The following is a 23512-nucleotide window of genomic DNA, read 5'->3' on the forward strand; positions in this document are numbered from 1 at the left end:
CATTGACAGCAGATCTCAAGTTTAACACGGACAGAGACACAAAAAAGACACGGAGGCAAGCAGAGGTATTTTGTAAGGAAACTTTTATGTGTGCTTTTGTGAAACTCACTCATCATTAGAGACAGAAGGCGTTGCAGTTTCCAGTACAGCAGATAAGGTTTGATATTAAAGAGTACAAAAAAAAGAAAAAAATAAATCACAATTTCAGAGTTCTTTTTCTCTCCAACCACGCAGGGGGAAAAGGTGAAAGAAAGAAAAAAAAAATAGAAACAAGCTTTTGGTCCGAGTCTTTTCTTCTCAGTTGCTTTCCCTGTCTGCCCGTCTCCCCCCTCCTCTCCCCCCTCCTCTCCCCCCCAACAGCCAACAAACACTGGAGAAATATCATTAACCTGCGTTTAATTTAGACAGGGACTGCTCTCAGAAAAGGGCCCGATTGATGCCCACAACTTCCCCTAGAACTCAGATATTGAACACATTATTGCATAGTTTTTTTTTTTTTTTTAATACATAATTTCCTTTTTTTAGAATATTTTTCATTTGCACATAATGGAATGTTTACATAAAGACCCCTCCCTGATCTTTACCCCTTTCCTCGCAGTAAATTTTCTTTCCCTTTACTTTAGAGACAAATGACGGGATGTAAGAAAAGAGGGGGAGGACGTGGGAGAGAGAGAGAGCGAGAGGGGGACAGGGCTGCGGCCACCAATAGGCACATTGATCTCATTTCTTATGTTTTTCCATTTCTCCCTCCACAGCGCGGCACTGTCAGCTCCTAAAAAAAAAATCCAGGAAGTGCAAAAAAAAAAAAAACTTTCATTCAGCCAATCAGATGCATCCATGACGTGTGTGTTTGAATATATTTCTGCATGTGTGCGCAATTTCTGGCATATAAAACTGGTCTAACTTTGACTACTACAATCCTACCTATCGTATAAATGTATAGTCTTTTTGTATTTAAATAAGCACCTCAAGCCCACCCCAGGAGAAAAGTTTCACAGAAGCAAATATTTGTGGATAACTATGGTTGTTTGCCTGTCATGGGATTTTTACAGGAGAAGGCCTTTAGGTACACTAGCCTTAAACGTCATGCCGACCAACGTCTTCCATTGCGAAAACAAAAAAGAAGTGAAGACTTCTGGAAGCTCAAACCTATCCACTGGTGAAACTGCTCTCGCTGTCATTGGCTTTTTTTCCAATTGCTTGCGTTTGTCATTTTATTTATTCATTCATTTTTATAATAAATGTCACTCTTTGCCCCCCCTTATTGAAAGCCTGTGAGCGATTACTCTCGACAACTAGAACCCTGTGTGCCACACTCCGCACTGAAAAAAATATGTACAGCGCTGAGCCCCCCCACCCACCCGAACTCCGCCCACCTGCTCGGGAAAAAGAAATAAACAGACAGGAGGAGGAAAAAAGAGCCGAGGTTAGACACCTAATCCAGCAACATGGGAATTATGGGTAAATATGTTTACTTTTTTTTAATCTCTGGTTGGTCAACACCCCGTCCCGCAGCATATATCTCTAGGAACTAATACACAAACCTCGCCAGTTGCCACGTCAAAAGCCAACACCATGCCCTGAACCCGCCTGGCAAGAAGAAAGAAATTATAATAAAATAAACAAAAACAAAAAAAGCATAAGTATCAGATTAGCTCGTTTGATCCCACAAAAGGCAGCGAGGGTGAAGCTGAATGACACCCACGTCCCGCAGCTGCCCCTGGATATGCCCGTTCATATGAACCTTTTTACCACAAATTGATTACTCTGGATCCGTTTAGAGGCTGGGAAGAAACATTCGACAGAGGCCAAACCTAACTACAAGTTCCATCAACAAGTATCCGCATTCTTTAAAAGAAATATTCTGACGATTTCTAAACCGGCACACGCAGGGGCACCTTACAACAACCACCACTCCAATTCGTTCCAGACGCTTGATTCCTGGGCGTCTTCTCTATGCACAGAATGACTGTCTCCCTCCCTCCCTCCCTTCCGTCCTGTCCAGCCGCCCTCCTCCTCCTCCTCCTCTTGCCTCCTTTACAGGTCGCTCTCTCCGTACAGGGCAGTGGAGAAGGACATGTAGTCCAGGGCGCCGGGGGCGGCGTCGGCCCCCGTGTAGGGTGCCATGCGGGCGATGCAGTACTCCGCCTGGTCGGGGGGGAGCTCCCTCCTCAGCTCCTCGGCCGTGATGAAGGTCTGGTGGAAACGGAGACGAAGGAGACAGTTAGTGATGGCCACAATCCTTTGTCCTTGTATTGGTCTACACTTGTACACTTGAATCCTTTTCTTACTTTATTCAAAGACAAATTACGAGCCACAATTTAAAAAAAGAACACAAGTACAGCTGACAGGACCAATTTACTGTTATGCTTTAAACATATGATATACTGCAGTGCGTGCGCCCTCTCTTACACCACAGAGCTTATTGGTGACTCATCATTAGAGATGAAACTATGGACAAAACTATTGTTCTGATCTACTTCCTTCTTACAATGTGGACTATTCAGACAGAATCATTCATCAAATTTACTGCAATTTCCCAAAAGATTTTCCATTTTCATTTAAGAATTAAAGCTAATTGCATGTGTTGTTCAATAATGTTTAGATGTACTGCAGTTTGAAAAGAACTTCAAATCAAATCCAAAAAGCCTCAATGAGAGCGTCTGGTTTCCTTGGCCAATCAGAGGCAAGGATTGCATTTGTTCGGTCAATTCAACATGTTTTATTTTAAATAATAATCCAATTAGAAAACATCTTACTGAATTCTTTCATCTGGGTTATAAATAATGTGAAAATGAATACAAAATAACATGATTCTGCATAAACACACGCACACACCTTATCAGCAGCCAGGATCTTGAAGGAGGCGATGACCTGGTCCGCGGTGTCCGTGTCGGTCGTTTCCCTGGACATGAAGTCGATGAAGGCCTGGAAGGTCACGGCGCCGCTGCCGTTGGGGTCCACTATGCTCATGATGCGAGCAAACTCACTCTCTCCCTGGCAACCAAGACAGCAACGGGTTAACCCAGGAGAGACACACACACACACACACACATACACACACACAGAGACAGAACGTGACACGCAGAACTAGACTGTACACACATCAGGACCTCCAGGAAATAGACTGAGCCAAAAAACAGATGTAAAAGTAAAGTTGTGATGGTGGTCCTGATGTTTTGTATTCCACACTTTGGACACATGCATATACATAGATTACACGACCACTGGTTAATACCTAATGTCTAACACGGACAAGAGGACGGCACCGAGGACAAACGGTTACGTAGAATTCTGATGGTCTCTATGAAAAATGACATTTTTCCTTCAGTCGGCAGCCACAGACCGGGGAGGAAAGGTAGCGAGTAGAAAAGCGACACAGATGTGACAAACAGAGAAGCAACGAGGGGTGAGAGAGAGGGGGGGAGAGAGAGGGGGGGAGAGAGAGCAGGGTGTCTGCAGGTGTCAACTCAGATTTAAGATATTGCACCAAAATATACTTTAAAATGAAACAAATGGTAAATATATCTGTGATGATATGAATAGGACTGGGTTGGTTCAAAAATATTTCTTTTTTTTATATTTTTTTATATTTTACTTTGAGGAACATACAAAACTTTACAAAACCCATTTTGCTATTTAATCAAAAAAGTAAAAAGCCAAACTTCTCAAATGCATCAATTAAACATTTTTTCCTTACAGGAATACTTGACCTCCTAAAAGAACATGTTTTATGTCAATTCTTAACTCCTTGTTACCTTGAAAACTTGGTTTTTCTCACATTTAAAACACATGCACAGGCGCTCTACGGACGAGGTTTCAAACAGTCCGGTTTTAGCGAAGATGCATGTGTTTGGGACGCAGAGAGCACACCACTGGATGAATGAGATTATGCTGCTCGAGCTGTGTGACAGCTTGTAAACCCATGTTTTGATGTAGTTTTGTAGTTAAAAATAATTGACTTCAGTTCCTCGAGATCTTCTTCTGATTCTACGTTCACCGTAAGACGTGCGAGAAAAACAGAGCTCTCTTCAAGAAGAGACCCTAACCCTCTTCAAGAACTCGAGGTGAATAATCGACATACAAATGGTCATTTTGGAGGTGAAGTATACTAAAAGAACTACAAACAAAAAGCTACATATCAGTTTATAAAAATGTTGATTTGAGGGAATATGTGATTGAATAATAAGTAAACATTTGGGCTATTACTCTACCAGATAGAGATAGATGGACATCCAGCCCTAATCATGAATGGGTCAAATTGTCACTGGAAAATTAGCATGACGGGAGACATTCATTGAAGTCACTTAAGGTTTTTGAATTTGCCACACTTGGTAGAATCGGGATGTTGTTGGACCTGCGGACACCCTGTGAGAGCATCATGCCAGCAGCAGCAGTACCAGGCTGTATCCTGTAGAAATGAGTAGAGCACGGAAATCCTCCGAGACCATCTGACCCGATCGCTTCTGTGGGCCGCGAGGCGGCGCAGCGAAGGCCGGGGGGGAGTGGTAAGGGGGGAGTCAGAGAGATATACGAGTGGCAGAGAGGAGCAGTGACAGGATGAAAAAGAGGGATGGACAGAAATAGAGATATCCAAATGTTTTAGAGAAATGTTTGGGGAGGGGGTGAAAGAAAGATGTAAAAAAAAGCACAATCTGTTAACAGCGAAAGTAGAACCCGACAGACAGACAGACGGGGGGGGGGGGGGGGGTTCCAGAGAGCGAGAGGAGCCTGGTTTCCGAGCTAAAGCGGCACAAAGCAGCAGAGACCCCCGGTGGACCAACAGGGACATGGTCTCTGCCCTCCATGCTGGTGGACTGAACCCTGCCTTGGACCCTGAGCAGGAGCCTCGGAGCCGGCTGATCACGGACCAGTTTGTTTCATACGACAATACGAGGTATTCAATTCGTCAAATTAATATAGATAAAACATGACCAATGTCTATGATCTAAAAACTGTGATGCAGGAAGGCAAAAGCACCGATCATTTTCAGAATATACTCAGTTTCCATCCTTATCTCGTTCTTTTTACCTGAAAATTAAATTACTAATCCAATTGTGTCAGTAATCCAGATGTTTTGTCTTCAGTGTGAGGGATTATGATATTTTAAAATGTTTGAAGCCAGACTTCACCGTTGTCTCGTCTCCATCTCGACGTGAGTTAAGAGTTGTACGTGCAGTCTGGCTGGTGACATTTTAAAGTTGTTATGCAACTCAAAATCAAGAGAAATGTTTGTAAAAACAGGGATAATAAACCAGATTAGTGGTAAAAAGGATTAAAATGTCTAATGTTTAAAATATCTGTTGTGTGAGGCGTGCGAGTGAAAAACACGCCGATACTACAGCGTACAACTTTCTATTTTTTGTATGATTTTGTATGTTTTTTTTGTTTATTTTAAGAAAATCCTCCTCATTGTTTCTTCAAACAATCAATGAAAAAACCTGAAAATGGCCGACGGCTTTAGCCCCGGCTCAGACTGCCCGGTGTTCACCGCTCCGCTCTCCTGCTCGGAGGCCCCGACAAAACAGCGACTCTCTCCGAACGGCTCCTACCTGCTTCTCGTTCTCCACGTCGTAGCTCAGACTGATCAAGCAGGCCTTGAACTCCTCGGCAATCAGCGCCCCGCTGTGGTCCTGAGATCAGCCCAACACCCAACGACACGTCAAATCACAACACGGGGATGGGTGGTGGATGGCGAGCGTGAGATCCACACGGGCATGCAGAGGGGAAGATGAGGACATGGAGGGTGGAGGGGGACAGACAAGACATTCACGGACATTTAGACAATGTCAACACACAAACACACACATGACGGACCCGTTGAGGACCGGACACGTCGAGTTATTCATGAAGTGTGTTCGCAGCAACATTAAAAATGCCACCGTTTAAAGAGGGAAACATGGTGATGACGTTCCTCGTGTCCTGTGTGGAGATTCTAGTGGCGTGTGCCCAGAAACACCGCTGTGATGTGATGGATGAGTGTCGGACAGCAGCGTGAATCAGTGACACACAAAGTGAGACGCACACACACAGTGGTGTGAGATGGTGAATGGCGGTGGATTGACACACAGGAGGTTGGCGACACGTTGTGCATTTTACATCCAGTGAAGCACCAGTTGTGAGGCGAGTGCATCTTCATGCTAAACTACAAATAACAGGTTCTGACCCGCCATCAGGGTGACGACAACAGATGTTCTTACGCACACAAAGCCCTGGCAGCACATCACCCCCACCCTCATCAACCTCCACTGGCTCCCGGTCAAGTCCCGCATCTCATACAAGATCCTCCTCCTCACCTACAAGTCCCTCCATGCCCATGCCCCCCAGTACCTATCGGACCTCCTCCGCCCACATGCCCCTCCCCGGAACCTGCGGTCTTCAGACTCTGGCCTGCTTGCCACCACCCGCACCAAACTGCGAACCTTCGGGGACAGAGCTTTCAGTGTGGCAGCCCCCACCCTCTGGAACTCTCTCCCTGCGGTGATCCGCAACATCTCCACTCTGGACGCCTTCAAAAGGGCCCTCAAGTCCCATCTGTTCGCCAAGGCTTTCGGCCCCTAGTTTACTTGTTCTGTTTTTCTGACTGTTTGTCTAAACTGTTTTTGTTACTCTTGTAAAGCGGCCTTGGGTCCCCTGAAAGGCGCTATATAAATTAAAGTTATTATTATTATTATTATTATTATGTATAGCTGAAATGTAGCGTATTCGTTATGTCTTCATCGACCTTAAAGGGAACGTTCGGTTGTTTCTGAAGTGGGGTTGCATGAGGTGCTTCTCCATAGGCAGGACTGTAGATGGAGTTTAGAGAAACCATGTACTGCAATATCGATATCAGATTAAGTGTCTGTCAGTTAAGTGGCTGTTTGATGGTAAAGTAAAGCGGTGAAAGTATTCTAAATATAGCGGACAGTAATTCTCTGATATAGACCCCCCCCCCCCCCCCGGTCCACAGCAGTACATTGCTTTGCTCTCGTGCTGGTTCTGCGGCCTATTTCTCCAAACACCATCTACTGTAGTAATACACCGATTACAGATAAGTACCTCATTCTACCCGCTTCAGAAACAGCCAACCTGTCCCTGTGACTAACCCACCAGTCTTTAGTCTGGACCTGTGCTGTGATTCCCACATCATATCCTCACCCTTTGCCCTCTCAGCTAAAGGGCCGGTCACCAAACAGCACTCTCCCTCTCTGCTCTCCCCAACATGTGCTAAACATCTGGATGAATACTCACGCGCTTGGCTCTTCTCTCACCCCCTAGTAAGGACTGAACATTCAGCCGTGTTACGCATTCATATAGAAGCTAAATCCTCACGAAAAATGTAGACTGACAATAATTGCAAAGCGATTTTAGACAACTGCCAGTAAATCTAAATGTTAAATAAATAAATAATCAAAAACTGTGTTTACTGCTCTGTATGCATGTTGTATGCTGTGATATTACAGTAAATATAATCATAATTCATAAAAAAGGAAGCAATTAACTGCAACCGGTTTTGTATGTATGTTTTACTGAGTCGACATAAAACCTGCTGCCCAGATACAACTGAATTAAACAATACCAGCAAAGAAGAATGAAATGACTCAGCTCCCAGCCCGAGAACTGATTCTCCAGAGGACCTCTTGAAACACTGACATAGCGAGTATAGAGACTGCCAAACAAGTGTGCTGTGTGAGCCGTGGCCCCGGAGCTCGGGCCCCTGACCTTGTCAAAGTGGTTGAAGGAGGCGCGGTACTCGTGGAGCTGCTCCTGGGTGATGCCCTTGGCGTCGCGTGTCAGGATCTGGTTCTCCACCTCGTTGACTGTTCTGGCAATGGTGGTCAGCAGCTGCTCCCAGCCCACGCGGAGGTGCTGTGGGAGAGGACACGAGAGGGAGGAAGCAAAGGGAGACGGGGGGAGGACACGCGTTACATTTAGAAATTCTAGGGGGAAAAAAAGGCCCAAAACAGCATTTGTGAGCGAGACCGCGATGATCGAACGGATTCATTCATGAAGCTGTTACGTGTGTGTGTGTGTGTGTGTGTGTGTGTGTGTTACCTCCATCGTGTAGGAGGTGTACTGGTTGTCGAAGATGAGGGCCTCCTGGATGAGCTGATGGTACCCCTCCAGCGTGTTGATTTCGGGCATGTACGACATGATGGTCTTCTGGTACTCCTTCAGGTTGGTCAGCTGGTCCTCCAGGGTGCCGTTCATCTCGATGGATATCCTGCCGATTTCCTGCCGACAAAAGATGCACACGAGTGTTTTACTGTCCCGTTGACCGCTGAGAGTGTGAAATCTTCGGAAGACGCTCGGACGCAAGCTCTCACACACATCTTCTATCATAAAATCTGGTTTGCTTTCACACCACAAACGAACCGAATCAGAGTCCAGAGACCAGCCTTTTCAGGGGGTCTCGATTCAGTTAGTTTGGTCCCCAACGGGTTTCGATTGAAAGCTTTCAGAGGAGCCCAAAAGGAACCGGACTACACCGGACCGGAGTTTGTTTTAACCGAAAGCAACCGGGACTAGTGTGAAAGCACTGTAAGTGAAGATGCACCAGTGACAAGTTGCAGCAGCTCCATTTAAAAAACAACTAAATGTCTAAAAATAAAGTGTGTACTGTCATGAATGGTAAGTAGAGCGGTGCGTGTTGCAGCAGGATAAAGACCCAACCCCAAAAACTAGTGATCAACCATGTGGAAAAAAAACAGACCCTACTTTGCTCTATGAGCTCACTGATGCACAATGTTGGCCGGAGAAGCTGCGACAAACTGCGCACAGCTGTGCGGTGAGGAAGTGCTTTGCACGCAACGGTCAGTCGGACTCGACTGCGTGGGCGGAATCCTTTACCTCCATCTTGGCCTGTATGTAGGCGCCGACCGCGTTGGCCTGGGTGGCGAACTTGGCTCTCAGGGTGTCGTTGGAGTTCTGCTTGTTGAGCTCGCCCTGCAGGGCGGTGTCACGCAGCGGCACCATGGCCATCGCCTGCAACACACACACACACACACACACACACACACACACACACACACACACACACACACACACACACACACACACACACACACACACACACACACACACACACACACACACACATTAGAAAGACGTCCTACTGTAACACACACACACACACACTTGGAGACCATCTTTAGATCATTCGGCCTGCAGAGATGTTTGGCTCGCTGCAGCTACGTTAGGAATCAATCAACTAGTCATCTCTAAATAAATACTGGACGAGGTACAGCTTATGGTTCTGGTATGAATAACAAAATATATAGACCTGCGTCAAGTGTTTGCTGCTTTCATTGGTTAACTCTGTGGCGTTACTGAAGTTTATCTCCCTAAAGCAAATAACAATAACTACTCCAAGAAGTGGCAGAGATGACAAACAAGAGCAGATCATGGAAATCATCTCTAATGCATCATGTACACATGAACTCAATAAGCTAGAGCAACAAAAATACGAGTTATGGTGAAAGAATAAAACACTTCTAATCATTACAAACGGGGTTCAACCTCTGTTGTAAATAATAATAAATACATTTTTTAGACTCTTGACTTAAAATGTACAGTTTCTTCAATTGAGTTCGGAACAGTCAGGAACATATTGTAATCACAACAGCACAGTCTCGTTGTTTTTTTCATCGTACTACAGTACGGTCTTTCTTTCAACATATACAAATGCATAAGTTATACTATACATATAGAGCACACATAACATACACATGTTATGCTATACGATGGCTCTTTTTGGCTTTGAATGACCTGCTATGACTGTAGTTACTGACTGTTTTCTTCCAAAACCTCTCGGGGTTATCTGCCATTTTTAAAACCCATGACTTGCGGCAGGTCTCTCGTGACCGTAGGACCCCCTGTGCCGAGCCCGGGCTGCAGCCTACCTTCTCCCACTTGCCGTCGATGCTCTCGGGAGTGATGGTGGTGTACGGGTTGGCTCCGCTCAGCTTGATGCCGTTGCTCTGGGCGATCTTCAGCACCTCGGCCTGGATGGCCTGGATGGCCTCTCGCTCCTTGTTGGCCTCCGCCAGGGTGGACTTGAACTGCTCGTGGGCTGTGATGAGACCCTGGAGGAGGAGAAAAAACAACACATTTATTACATCTGTAATAAAAATGCATCTTGTGCCAGATATAGTTTACCGGTTCCTCTGGACAGGTTACCTGGATCTCCTCGATATTGTGGACGATGAACATGTCCTGCAGGTCCTCCATCGCTCCCTCCATCCAGTTGTTGAAGGGCGCCGCTCTCTTGGCGTACTCCAGGTAGAGCTCGTCTATCGACTCCAGCTGCTTCTCTGTCCTCTGTTGGCAAGGAAACGGCCAGAGGAGGAGTTTTGTCAAAATACATTTTAACAAATGAATGACGAGAAAGTAAACGTGTGGCTACTAGTACTTGATACAGCTGTTTGAGGACAGAGTAAATACTTCACTAGGCATTAGAGACGGATAACATTACACAAAACAGGTTTTTTCTACCGATTGATTTTTAACAAAAAAGGTAAAATCTTTGTAAATTCTATTTTCTACAAACCTATAAACACAAACACCCTGGACAAAACAAGAGGCATAATCATTTTCATAAAGCTCTACAGACCATTTCACATTCCGTAAACAACGATGACGTACGCGTGCGCACGCTGTTTGGCAACAGAAGTACAGAAGGAGTGCAAGCGCTTCTCAAGCTAAGTATCGGCATAAACCACTAAAGACTAGGGTTGGGTATCATTTGGGTTTTTTCCGATACCGGTGCTAAAACCATACTTTTAAAACGATACCGGTGCCTAAACGGTGCCTGAACCGATACTTTTTTCTTCAAATTGAACAATATATTAACGGTTTAAAGTATACTATAAATATAAATAAATACAAAACACTTGGCTTCAAACTACAGCTTCAAACTTTTTAACTATGAACAATATATTAACTGTTAACAGTTTACAGTATACTTAAATAAATATAAATAAATACAAAACACACACACACACTCTGTACACACACTACAGCTTCAAACTTCAGCAATTATTTTGCAGCAATATGAGCATATTTTCCTTCTCTGGCAAAATACGACACGTCTCATGACTTTATTTTACCAGTTGGTGGCGGTAATGCGCCAATTCGTCGTTTGCCAACCGCCACTACTCAAAGGAGGAGAAGAAGAAGCTTTCGCGTGCCTGTGTTGTTGTGCTTATGAGCGGCAGCGCTAAGTAGCCCGTTGTAATACTATGAGTGAGGAGCGGAGGACCGAGTCCTGCTGCCAGAGTCACGGAGTCATCAGAGTAGTGTAAAAAAAGTATTTCAATCGGCTCAGGCACCGAAAGAAGGTACCGAAATCTCCGTTACGTTTCGGTCCGGTAGGTACTGGACGTATAGGAACCGGTTCCATACCGGCACCGTTTTTCGGTACCCAACCCTACTAAAGACAGCCGAAGAAGTTGACTTTCCAGATCTGTGTGCCATCAGCGAGGGTGTAGAACACATTAGCAAATGGCCCGATATTTAGTGGCCACATACACACAGCGGGCTGATGAGCGAGCCGTACCTCCAGTGACTCTTTGCGGCTCTGGGTGAAGGCTCCCAGCGTGTCCCACTGGTCGCAGATCTTCTGACAGCGAGTGTTGACCTTGGCCGAGTCGTAGTAGTCCAGCTCGCTGCAAACACAGAGCAGAGGAGTTCAGAGCACATGCGTCACTTCAACAGATGAATGATCCAGTTCTATAGAGTTAGAGTCGTGTGCTGCAGGATTGAGTACGAACACCCGGGTGGGTTTCTTGAGTGGGTTTTTGGTCAGATCCCTGAAATAAGGTCTGTAGTTAACTACTAGTGATTTGATGCTTTTAAAAAAGGCGGTTGCTAATAAGTGTCGAAATGAGACTACAACATGTCATCACTGCCAACTGGTCCCCCTTTAGCGTAGCAGTGGTGACATGAAGCCATGTGACCGCGGTGTAGCTCCTTTACAGCCTAGCATTAGCTTTTTACTTTTGGCCGTTGACTTAGCTTATTTACGCCTCAAAATATCATAAAAGTGGTTCATTTGTGAAGATTATCTCACTGCACAAAACCTGTAACCATAGACTATCAAAGCAAGGGACGTAACCACAGTGACACTATTTGGTTTGTGGACTGTTTTGAAGCCTTGAGTTCGGCATTTTGCCCCGTCGCCATCTTGGTTTTTCGCCACCAGAAGTGACACGAGAGGCGATTTAAATGTTTAGGCGACCAAATTGTTTCAATTAACTTCCATGAAGTGAAAACACAGCGAAAGGGTTAAAGTTGTTGGGCATAAACGCAGACAACTCCCGGAACAGACAACGCTGCGGTAGCACCCTGCCTCCTCAGGTTTCTTCCTGTGTGGAAGTATCATAAATGTTTGTTTGCCATAGAGCTTGTTTTTCTGCAATAATCCAAAGAAAAAATACCCCCTTGACTTTCTGTTTATTGTTTTCACACTGTGACCTGTCGGGTCCACAGCTCTTTTTCCTGTCCACACTTGTTCCTCACTTGAGCTCCTGTGCGATGGCGGCGATCTGCTCCACTCGGTCCTGATGGGCCGCCAGGTCGCTCTCAAAGGCCTCGTGTTTCCGTAGCAACGCCTTGACCTCTGACAGGGTGGAGGTTTCGTAGTCTTTCTGCGTCAGCATGGCCTCCTTACCTGCGCACACACACAACGCATTCATCCACTTCATCTGAAAGTGCTGCTAGTGATTGTAGGAGCAGTGCAAAGACCAACCAAGCGAGTTTATTTTGCTTCTGTCGATTTTGAATGAGCGTGTTCATCGTGTCCCGACGAACTCCGGACCGGATAGAAAGAAAATCCATTATATTTTGTCTCCTCTTTTTCCGATAACGAAAATAAAGACGGATCACCAGTCGTGGGAAAAAAAGGTTCTCGACGAACATATTTAGTCTGCGTTTTCCTCAAGAAAATAAACGCTTACTACACTTTTTTAAAAAACTCAATTGTGCTTCAAGTGCATTGTTTGAAATACCTGCGTCATCTGCTCTGTTCAGGAGGAAGGCTGACTGGTTAAATAAACACCAAAGCTGTGTTCTGTCATTTATGTCCTTTAACAAGTCAACTTAACAAAAAGTGCAGTTGGAGGAAGAGGAGACTAAATATTTAAGAGGGATTTGACATCTTCAAACTGAGGCTAAAACAAATTAATGAAAAAAAAAAGAGGATCCAACTTGATCCCAGAGGCAATTCAGCCCAGTACTCTGTATGTCCACCCAGTGTAGACGTGTGTGTGTGTGAGATTAAACCCTCCACGTACCGTCGGTCCAGGATTCGTGGATGGCGGCCTTCTGGTGGAACTTCTCGGCCAAGTGCTCGAGTCTCTCCAGGCGGCGGATCTCGCTGAGGATCCACTCCTCGTAGCCCTTCTCCGCCCCCTCCAGAGTGTGCCACGCTCCGTTGATATCCTGAGACCAGACGGCATGAGATACTGATATCAGAGTACAGCGCGGTGCCTGTTTCTTTGCCTCTCTACTCCATTAGTAGAAAGAGTTGAACCTTATCTTTTTTCTAATGCGATGGGCATATTTTATGCAGCCTGTAACAGATAATAAACTTGAAATGTCTTAAGACGTGGACCTTTTTAATACGGAATGGGTGACACGAACGATCACTGAATATACATACAGACACCATGCGTCCCTCTGATGGCATGAAGGCAGGTCTGTTGCTGAGTCTCAGTTTAGTCTGCAGAGTGTTGAAGCTGATCTCCAGCTGGCATTTCTCTTGGACCTGAAGAAAAGAGGCTCACAAGCGTTAGTGGACACATTCATGCAGCGTCGGGACAAAGACCCTCAACTGGCTCTCAGCGAGACTGGTTACTGGTTACTGTTAAATCTAAAAGTCACTCTCACACGTCGCCGTGCCTATTTGCACCGCAGAAGTAACTGCCCGTACCTTGGGCGGCTTGTGGACACAGCGGTAGTCTCTGAAGTCCTCCTGCTTTGCCTGCATGTCGTTGACTGTCTTCTCCTGGGTTCGGTTCTCCAGCCAGGGGACGGTGCGACGGATCCACTCCAGCAGCTGGGAGGCAGAGGGGAAGACGGGTTCAGGACGCTCGTGATCAAAGTTATTTTCTAGCCGGTGTATCGGCGTGTGTGGAATGTTCAGGGGGACGTTGAGGATCTCAGAGGAAGAGGGTGTTTGTCCTCACCTCGCTGGCCAGCTTCTCGTAGTCCTCCATCATTTGCTCGTTCTCCTGGTTGACGGCCAGCACTTTGCAGATGCGATTGGCGGCCGTCTCGGCCTATCGGGAAACAGAGTGGTGAGTGGCGCTCGCAGTGATTGGACAAAGCACTGTGAGATTGAGTCCAGTCACTGTAGCTGCTCGTTAAAAAGTCACTAAAACAAACAGAAAACAAGCGTCTCCGGCTCTTTGCAACAACCTCAACCTGGGCTTTTATTACTGGCGTTATCATAACTCTGTTACTTCCCTAATTTGTGATTACACACTCCACACACAGGCAGTGAATAGGAATAAATCCAACCATAAGAGGCACACATTGTTAAAGAAAAGTGCAAATGAACTCAAACAAATGGAAGTCAAATGGATTGGACTCATAAAATCATGCTCCAGCTGTTGATGGTTAGTTTAAATGTGCCAAAAACAAAAATCAATCTTTGTGTTTTAAAGCTCCATGCGTCTGCCGACAAAACTCAGGAGTCAGTCCATACATCTAGTTACAGGTTCATGTAGCGCTGTAGTCCACATCGGTAGGGCTGCCTAGGATATTACACTACTGTACCGCTGGAATAAAACAAACACAGTACACAGTACTTTGACATGTGGATTAAAGCCAAAATATTCTGTACGACTAACTTTCTAACACGCTTTGAAATTGAAATACTTACTTCTAAGCTAATATATTCCATGTACGGTATATATATATATATATATATATACACACACACACAACCAAATAATATCACACAATAAAACAAACATTTAGAGTTGACAGATGTTAATGGCTGAAGAGAAAGTGGAGGACATCGACCAGTGTTTCCCGCAGTAATAAACCCAAACAGGTCTGCATTTCCCAAAACCACATCAGTGGGACGATCGTTCATGTTCCATCGCTTTCCACCGGAGGGACGGACACGACCACACGGACATGTATTCTGGAGGAAACTAAGGCTGCATTTATTTTAGTAATTGATCATTCTACCGATTATTCCATCAATTAATCAGATACAAAATAGTTTTGCTTTATTAAGGAGAAAAAGTAAACTACGCCTTTCATCGATTTTTAGTAATCGAGTCACTTAATGGATCTTTTCAACCCTAGAAAAAAACATTTTAAAAAAATGATATACATATATACACACACATTTATATAAATTCAAATTGGATGTTCCGATAAGATTTTTTTTCTTCCCGATTCCAAATAGTTATCGTGCCGATCCAAAAGTTAAAGGGGTAATACTTCCCTCTCTAATATCCAATTTCATATCACATCATGATAGCGTTATAATTCACTGTTGCCCAATACTTATTTTGACTGACTAGAGCTATTATAATGTAACTCGGTGCAACCTCCATTAAGGTTAGCCGTTAGCTCCCTCCTGTAGCCGAGCAGCTCTGTGATGCCCACCGACTGCTAACGGCCAACGTTAACTAGTTCTCCTGGTTTCAATGATAATTAGTTGTTCACAAGCGTGTTTAACAACAGGTGTGTAGTACTAGTTTGCACATGTGCAGTGCTGATCCGGTAGCAGGTGACACATGTGGTTGTTCCTGCGCAGCCTAAATGAGCTGATAAATGATACGATGATGAGATCCAGCATCTTAAGCTATATTGGAAGCATTTGTGATACTGGTCTAATAGTGCGTCTTCAGTTGTCCAGCTGAGATCCATAATCTAGTGAAGGCACATGGTATTCTTTCAGTAGGAGAGTATACAGTAGATGATCACATTACTAACACGAGTTTGGGAATTTAAATCAAGATCATAAGGTAAAGCCACTTTGGGGGAAACACAGTCGACGTCCAGAGAAACAGAAGCATCAGAAAGCATTTGTCGTCAGAACTCCCATATGATCCTAATCTGTTGACATTTCCCTTTACGTAGTTCTGGTTTCCAGAACTACGTAAAAGAGAGCAATCTGATTTCCAATGAGGAGACGTTCCAGTATATTCCTGTGATTTGATCCATTTTTGGACACGAGATGATATCACCTACATTCCCAAAGGAAAATGACCCATGTCATAACGACTGTTGTTGCACTGAAGTGTGAATGAGAGTCTGAAAAAGGGTGAAAAGCTCACCTTCTGCGCGCCAGAGAAGGCGTGATAGAAGCAGGACACATAGGTCATTATGGCCTTCTCATCCGGCCTCAGCGTACCCACGATGTCTACGCATCACCCAGCACCCAGCAGGACAGAGAGAGGTCGGCGAAGGAAAGTAAACAGAGACAGAGAGAGAGAGCGTGAAGCCAAATCTACATTGTCCTTGCGCAAGCGTTAGGAAGAGATAGTGGCTCCCTCTTTAGGTCCACAGCTTCAGGTTCCTCCTATTACCACCACCAGCATCCTCCCCCCACACTGACAGCAGGAGGAGGGACTTCAGCGGGAGGATGCATGTCCTCTTGAAGTGAGCTGAAGGACACTGGAGCCACGAGGTTCAAGGCCGGGACACAAACACACACATCGTCTGCTGAATGAAGCTCTTTAAATCTGCGTTTGAGGCGAATTTACTCAAAACAGATCATTCAAAGTGTGAAGGTTCATTCGGCGGGTGGGAATGATGCCATTACATGATCAGGATAATAATAATAATAATAATAATAATAATAATAATAATAATGCTCCGATGCCGAACTATAAAACGCAACGCATTTTTTTTGTCGTGCAATTAACATCCATGCTAATTCACTTTTTTTGTCATGAGCGCTTTAGGAACTTGGGCATCCTTCAATATTTGACATTTTACAAACTAATACTAAACCACAGCATAACAAAACAAATATAATCATTCATTTCAGTGCTAGGTTTGAAGTTTAGAAATCTTATAAATCTGCAGATTTGATTCAGCAGATTCCTCGTTTGTAAAAACAGCACATTAATCAGCACAAAATGCTTTAAAGTTTCCTTTGAAATTAAATGATCTTTTTTTTTTACGCCCAACAAATGACTGCGACACAATTTCAGGGTCTCAACTGTAACTCGTCACTTGGACATTTGGAAGAATAACTGACTGGAAACCGACACCAGATGTTGATGAAAACTTTGTGTGAACAGGATTACGTGTGATGTAAGAACATATAGTACAACGCCGAGAAAGCAGCACGTCCGGAGATTTACGAGTTTGTTTCTAATCGTTCAAAGCTGCTACAAATACAAACTGTCTCTGTTGTGTCTGACTGTGTAAATAATTCAAGAAGGAGAATCAGCTGCACATGGAACAAGTTCACACGCACACGGCCGTCTCCTGAGACTGCAGAGGCTCACAAACAAGTTCTGAATGAGCCAGAAAATTAATTAGAGGAAGGAGAGCAAAACAAGAGCCGCATCAACTGGCTTCCTGTCACAGGCCTACAGGGAGGGGAGGCTAAATAAGAGGAGGAGGAGGTGAACGAGAGATGGGAGGGTAGAAGAGAGTGATATGATATTTTCGTTATAAAAGATGCTCCTGAATGCACCAACGGTCTTACATTTGAACAATTATTTGTGTGATGATCGCAAGCGTTTGTTGAAATAGTCATCACTCATCCTTTTGCAATCTACGGACTCATTTCGACAAGAAGACAGAACATTTACTGCGTTCCCCAGCATAGCTACATTCACTCTTTGAGCTCGTGTGTGTTTGTGGGCCCCATGAATCCAGTGTCCTTGTCGAGGCTCGGGGGCTTAGCGGCGCTGTCGAGAAACTGAGGCCATGCTGGACAGGAAGCCGCACCTTGTTAGTAACGAGGAGGGGGCGGGTTAAAGGGTCATGGTCAGGGGGTCAAAGGGTACCTTCTGTGCTCCAGAGAAGGCATGGTAGAAACTGGACACATAAGTCATTATGGCTTTCTCATCCGGACGAGCAGTGTTCACAATGTCTACAAGGGGGGAGACCGTGGTTATGAAGACACACACACACACACACTCATATATACACAGGCAAGACAGAATACACGCGATTATACACAGCACACACGTGAAGGGACATGCACTCACATCGTACACACACTTAACAAGCTGCTGTAGCCGTTAACAGACAGGACGACCATAACTTCATTTTCTGGGGAAGTGGGATATTTTAGAATGACAAGATTTAAGTTCTGCAACGAAATTTTTTTACAATCCAAAGAATGAGAGAAGACAGAGGAGGAGGGGGAGGGATGGATCATCAACACTGTGACTGTAATGGAAGTGAGACAATAATGAAATTCAGCGATTGTTTTCATTGTAAATTAATCTTTTTGATTATTTCCGATTGATCGATTAGTTGTTTCATCTATAAAATGATGACGTCCTTAAATGTCTTTGTTTGTCCTCAACTTGAAGATATTCAGTTTACTGTGACATAAACCAGAAAAGAAGGTTCCAGCTCCTCAAATGTGAATATTTTCTGGAGAAAAAAAAAAAGAAATCACTCAAACTGATTAAGCGATTATAAATTGGTCTGTGTTACAGTTTCACTACATCAGAAAGCATTGGGACCTAAAAACTATGTTCACTCCTGTTGAAAAGTTATGAATCAGCTGTTATGTGGATGTTTTTATTTTCTTCAATCATGAAAAGATTCAAACTTCCATTTACAGACGTGCCCTCAGTGTTACATGACGGGAGAGAATACTGTTGAACTTGGATGTAGTCTTCAGTGATCCTCCATCATGACTGAACTGAGCTCTAAATGTTGAGTGGGCGTGTCTTTCTTTGGGCCCTCTGCAGTCTACTCAGTTTGAAGAGGTTTAAACTGGGATTAGTTCAGCTGATGTTCAACATACTAACTCTAGACAAACCTTCTGGTTCTACTGTGAAGTTTGAAGAAGAGCTTTGATAAAGCAACACGTTGCCTGTTGATATTCCAGCCTGTTCTAAACACTTGACAGTGATACAGGAAGCTGTTCCTGTTTTAAATCTGCTCACATTTTGAATCACAGCTGAAAACTGGAGTACGAGTACTTGACAAATGTAATACAAGGGTTGTAAAATGACTACTGCCCACTCGCATCACAGTCACCTTGTTGTGTGCACGTAAACACAGCCACTCATTGAAAACAGTTTGCATACAGTAGGGTGGATTACAGTACACACACACACACACACACATATAGCAGGACCAAACTATAACAACACGGCATCAATCACAGGAAACGTCAGAACCTACCTTCTGCGTCCAACATCTTGGGGATGTCCAGGTGCTTCTCAGCCACCTCGAAGGCATTGTTCAGATTGGTCACCGGGTCATCCTAGACAACCAATCACAGCGTCAGGAGACAACTTCACGTTTAAAACTAAATTGTTATCAGCAAGTTTTTGATTAGTGGTCATTTCAAACTTCACTAGTTTGCGTAACAATATGCAAAGACTTTACAACATTTGGGTCTGGACTGGGTTTAGTGTTGACGTCCAGCGGTAGTGTAACTGTGTGTGTGTGTGTGTGTGTGTGTGTGTGTGTGTGTGTGTGTGTGTGTGTGTGTGTGTGTGTGTGGCGGTCTACCTTTCTGAGGCTGTCGTAATCGATGAGATCCGGTCGGTGTCTGTGGATCAGAGCGTTGAAGGCGAGACCGTCCTTCCAGCTGTTGGAGAGAACAGATGAGCAGAGTGTGAGGCGGCGGGGTAACATCACAGAACCAGCTGTGGTTCGGGTGAGGCAGGGAAAGTTGCGCTTGAACCAAAACTTCTCCAGGCCTGTAACCGTTTTGTTTTTAATCCATGACTTTTCCAGGTTTTCATGACTGTATGAACCCTGGTCTTAACTCAGACCTGGTCTTAACTCAGACCTGGTCTTAACTCAGACCTGGTCTTAACTCAGACCTGGTCTTAACTCAGACCTGGTCTTAACTCAGACCTGGTCTTAACTCAGACCTGGTCTTAACTCAGACCTGGTCTTAACTTAGACCTGGTCTTTGCATGGTTTTTGAGTGAATGTACAAACACATGTACACCACATTTCCCCGTCACAATAACGTAAGTGTCTTCTGACTCCTTCAGAGAAGTGAAACATGTTCCCGTTTCTCCAACAGGGGGCGACCTTCCTACACATTATAGGAGTCGGTCGTACACTAATGCCAATACTGATCCTTTATTTACTGCCACCACCAGAGCTACTATTAATAACAACTACAACCATAACATTAAAGTCATGCGGAGGGCCGTCCTGTCCACTGGCACAATGGGGCCCCGTCAGGGAGCAAAAGAACGGGAGATCAGGTTCAGTCTGGGTCATAGTTCAAATTAATCTGGAACATTATTCATTCATGTATTTCTTAGTTTTTTTTGTATTTAATTAATTCATTCTTTGTAATTTTTACCGATTGAGCCAGCTTTGGATCGCCCCCAGACCCTTGCAGTAGGCCTTCATCACTTTAAATAAACTGCTCTGAATTATAATGGAAGTGCTCTCTGATTAATATATTTATATGTGATAACAATGAATTGCTAAAAATACAATTGATTTAATCCATTATTAATATTACTATTATTATGAGTAGTAGATTCATAATAATCAATTTATGTCTTGAAATATTGAAAAATGTAGAATGTACGTGTGTGTGTATGTGTGTATTACCTGATGTGGAAGTTCTGCACGTTGACATTCTTGTAGGGAGCGGTCTTCCTCTGGCACCACAACAGAAGACCCTCCTTTGCAGAAGTTTCTGCAATGAGGAGGAAGAAGTTAGAGGAGGAGAAGAGAGGAGGAGCAGCAGGAGAGAAGAAGAAGCAGAAAAGGAGGACGAGGAGGTCTGGATAAGAAGAAAATGTCTCTTCATCACATTTAATCACCGTCTTATTATATTTCTATGAACGGTGCCCATTTATGATGTGAGCTAAATATAAACTGCTTCCGTCCTCAGCGGACTGGAGGAGTGAGGGATGTTGTTGTTTACTGCGTGTGCCCGTACAAACATCAAGAAGCGTATTAGCTGCTAATCTGGAGTGTAACAAATATGACTCAATATTGCTTCTGGTGGCCCACACCCACCAGAGTTAATTCAACACAGACGGCTTCTAATTAGCCAGCAGAGTCACCGCAGCTCAATCAGTCTAAATTCAGTGTCCTGGGTTTCATTTGAAGTTGTCAGCATGGACGCCGAGAGTTTATCCTCCGACATTTTCCAGACTAAACGGTTCATGGATACGACCATTAGTGGGGAGACTTGGTTTGAAAAAGTTTAAAATATGAAGCAGTTTTTCGTTGTATAACAAAGTATTCTCCTTAAATTTAAAATGAGGATTAAACCCTTTAAATTGCACCAAATTAACAGGTATTTAAACAGAAAGTAGACACATGCGCAACAGTGATGATGATCAATGAAACGATCAACAGGGTAACATTAACGAGAGGTCCCTCCCACATCAATTAAACTATAAATGCACCAAAAATGGAATAAAGCAACACTGTCAGACAAAACAACGAGTTTAATATCAACTAAAGAAAGAAGCACAAATAAATTTGGTGAGCAAGCAAAGCCAGTCCTCAAGTCATGGAAAAAAATTTAATAAGAGCAAATTATCCCAGTCAGCTTAAAAGTACGTATCTTTAGCTCCGTTACTTTCACTCTTGTTCCCACAGCCCAGGGTTGCCAACTCTTTTCCAATAAACGCAGCTAGCAGCAGCAGCTACAAAAGTTGCTGAATCTAGCGAGGAAGTCGACAAGTCGGCAACACAAACAGCCCGTCCCCGTCAGGCCTCCCTCAAAAGCCACGCCCCCAAAATGAGCATAACGTAAACAACAAACATGGCTGTTGCACTCACAGCTGGCAAGCTAGCAGCTTGAGGACAGAACATTTGATTCATTGATTGCTATCAGGATGTCAGGTAAATATTACCAACCGTGCCTTCATAATCCTGAAAACAGAGCCCTTCAGCAAGGCACTTCTCTGCCAAGCTGCTGCTGAATGTGTTGATGCAAACTGAAAGCCTCAGGAAGTTGTACCTTCTACAGAGATGTCCTGGATGGCGAAGCGGAGGATGATGGTCCAGATCATTCCCAGGGTCATCTTGGCGTTTCCGTCCACGATTTCTGCACAAAAAAATATTAAATGAAAATAGTCAATAATCAATCAGCACATTTCTTTTGTTGCGTCTACATCCACCGTCTGTCACTGCTGTTTGTACAACCTTGCTATTTCATCTAATAATGCCGACACACCCACCCACAGCTTCCAGTTTCTCTTCCAAGTGAGATGCTTTCATCATGTCTTTCATAAAATTAAATTATCGTAGATATAAAATGCAGTCAACTGTTTAATCCAATCGATTGGTTGATGGGGGAATATAAAAGTCTGCACGTTCTGTCCAAATGAACTACATCAGCCACTGTGCACGCCGTTAGCCTGTATTAATCATGGCATATTAGCATGTTAAATGAATGTAATCATCTTATGCTGAAATAGACTTAAAGCCGTCCTGCCCAGCAACTAACCCTTCCTTCAGGACATTAAATCTCTCTCATACAAAAACACACTCATTACACATATCCCCCCCAAAAACAATATTGGATTAAGAACTTGTTTCCAACACCAGCGACTGTGGATTTGTACAAACTAAGAGCATATTGACCAACCGAGCCTGTGGTGAAATCAATATTTAGTTTACTCTTTAGAACGTCAACTCATACAACCAACAAATTCCTTTAAGCCGGGAAAAATATTTACAGGCTGGTACTTTCAAATATCACAATCTCAGTTTTTCCACCAGCATCAGCAGCTATCTGGCAGACACACACACACCAGGGTGGTGTGTCGTGTTCCACTCACAGCTCAAACACAGACCTGAGACCATTGGTCCGTCAGTGCGGTCATACACTCGTCCTCTCGTTAGTCCATCACACTCTCACTTCGCTGTCATTCTAACCTTCTTCTGTGTTTGACTCTCAGATTGTGGCCTAAATGATAATCCCAATTATCTTGATCAATATGGAGATCACGATTATTTATCACCATTATAAATAGATTTTAGGTACAAACTGTTTTATGCACAGTGCACTGCTAATGTACACGTCTTTGAGTCAATATCAGACTGACAGTAAGGATCTTCCTTTTGAATTCAGTGCCTTTTCATTTTGTTCTCCTGCTCTGTTGTATTACACGATGACCCACTGTGACTCCCCAACTTTGTCCTTCAATGTATTACAGGAAGGTTTAATGGAATACTTTGCCCACAAAATGAGCATTAATTTAATAAATCACCCCGTGTTACCTTGAAAATCTTGAAGAATCAGTGAAGATGCATGCGTTTGGAAGTAGTGAGAATACAACCGGATAAATGAGACTTGGATTATACAGCATGAGTTGTGTGAGAAACAGATGTTTTGGTATAGTTTTGCTGCATTTACTTCAATTAA

The 23512-nt window shown here is 44.0% G+C and overlaps 1 protein-coding gene across 2 annotated transcripts in view; it reads right to left on the reverse strand.

Annotated features, from left to right (window-relative positions):
- Nucleotides 1–1998: 1998 nt before the first annotated feature.
- Nucleotides 1999–23512, reverse strand: part of LOC306780074 (alpha-actinin-4-like) — a 60705-nt gene continuing 39191 nt past the window's right edge. Inside the window, exons 4-22 of one of the 2 annotated variants that reach the window (XM_079272275.1) lie at nt 22103–22189; nt 20734–20821; nt 19663–19741; nt 19330–19411; nt 16281–16366; nt 14169–14261; nt 13913–14038; nt 13643–13747; nt 13275–13422; nt 12502–12652; nt 11540–11648; nt 10162–10302; nt 9885–10067; nt 8833–8967; nt 8038–8217; nt 7705–7851; nt 5553–5633; nt 2839–2997; nt 1999–2196 (exon numbers count right to left, since the gene is read on the reverse strand). In XM_079272275.1, coding sequence (XP_079128401.1) covers nt 2038–2196; nt 2839–2997; nt 5553–5633; nt 7705–7851; nt 8038–8217; nt 8833–8967; nt 9885–10067; nt 10162–10302; nt 11540–11648; nt 12502–12652; nt 13275–13422; nt 13643–13747; nt 13913–14038; nt 14169–14261; nt 16281–16366; nt 19330–19411; nt 19663–19741; nt 20734–20821; nt 22103–22189 — 2339 coding nt within the window. In that variant the 3' untranslated portion in view covers nt 1999–2037. Of the gene's footprint in view, nt 2197–2838; nt 2998–5552; nt 5634–7704; nt 7852–8037; nt 8218–8832; nt 8968–9884; nt 10068–10161; nt 10303–11539; nt 11649–12501; nt 12653–13274; nt 13423–13642; nt 13748–13912; nt 14039–14168; nt 14262–16280; nt 16367–17969; nt 18056–19329; nt 19412–19662; nt 19742–20733; nt 20822–22102; nt 22190–23512 lie in introns of both variants that reach the window. The other variant, XM_079272274.1, reaches the window with a different exon arrangement.

Source organism: Melanostigma gelatinosum (genome assembly GCF_949748355.1).
Source record: "Melanostigma gelatinosum genome assembly, chromosome: 7".
NCBI classification, from domain to species: Eukaryota; Metazoa; Chordata; class Actinopteri; order Perciformes; family Zoarcidae; genus Melanostigma; species Melanostigma gelatinosum.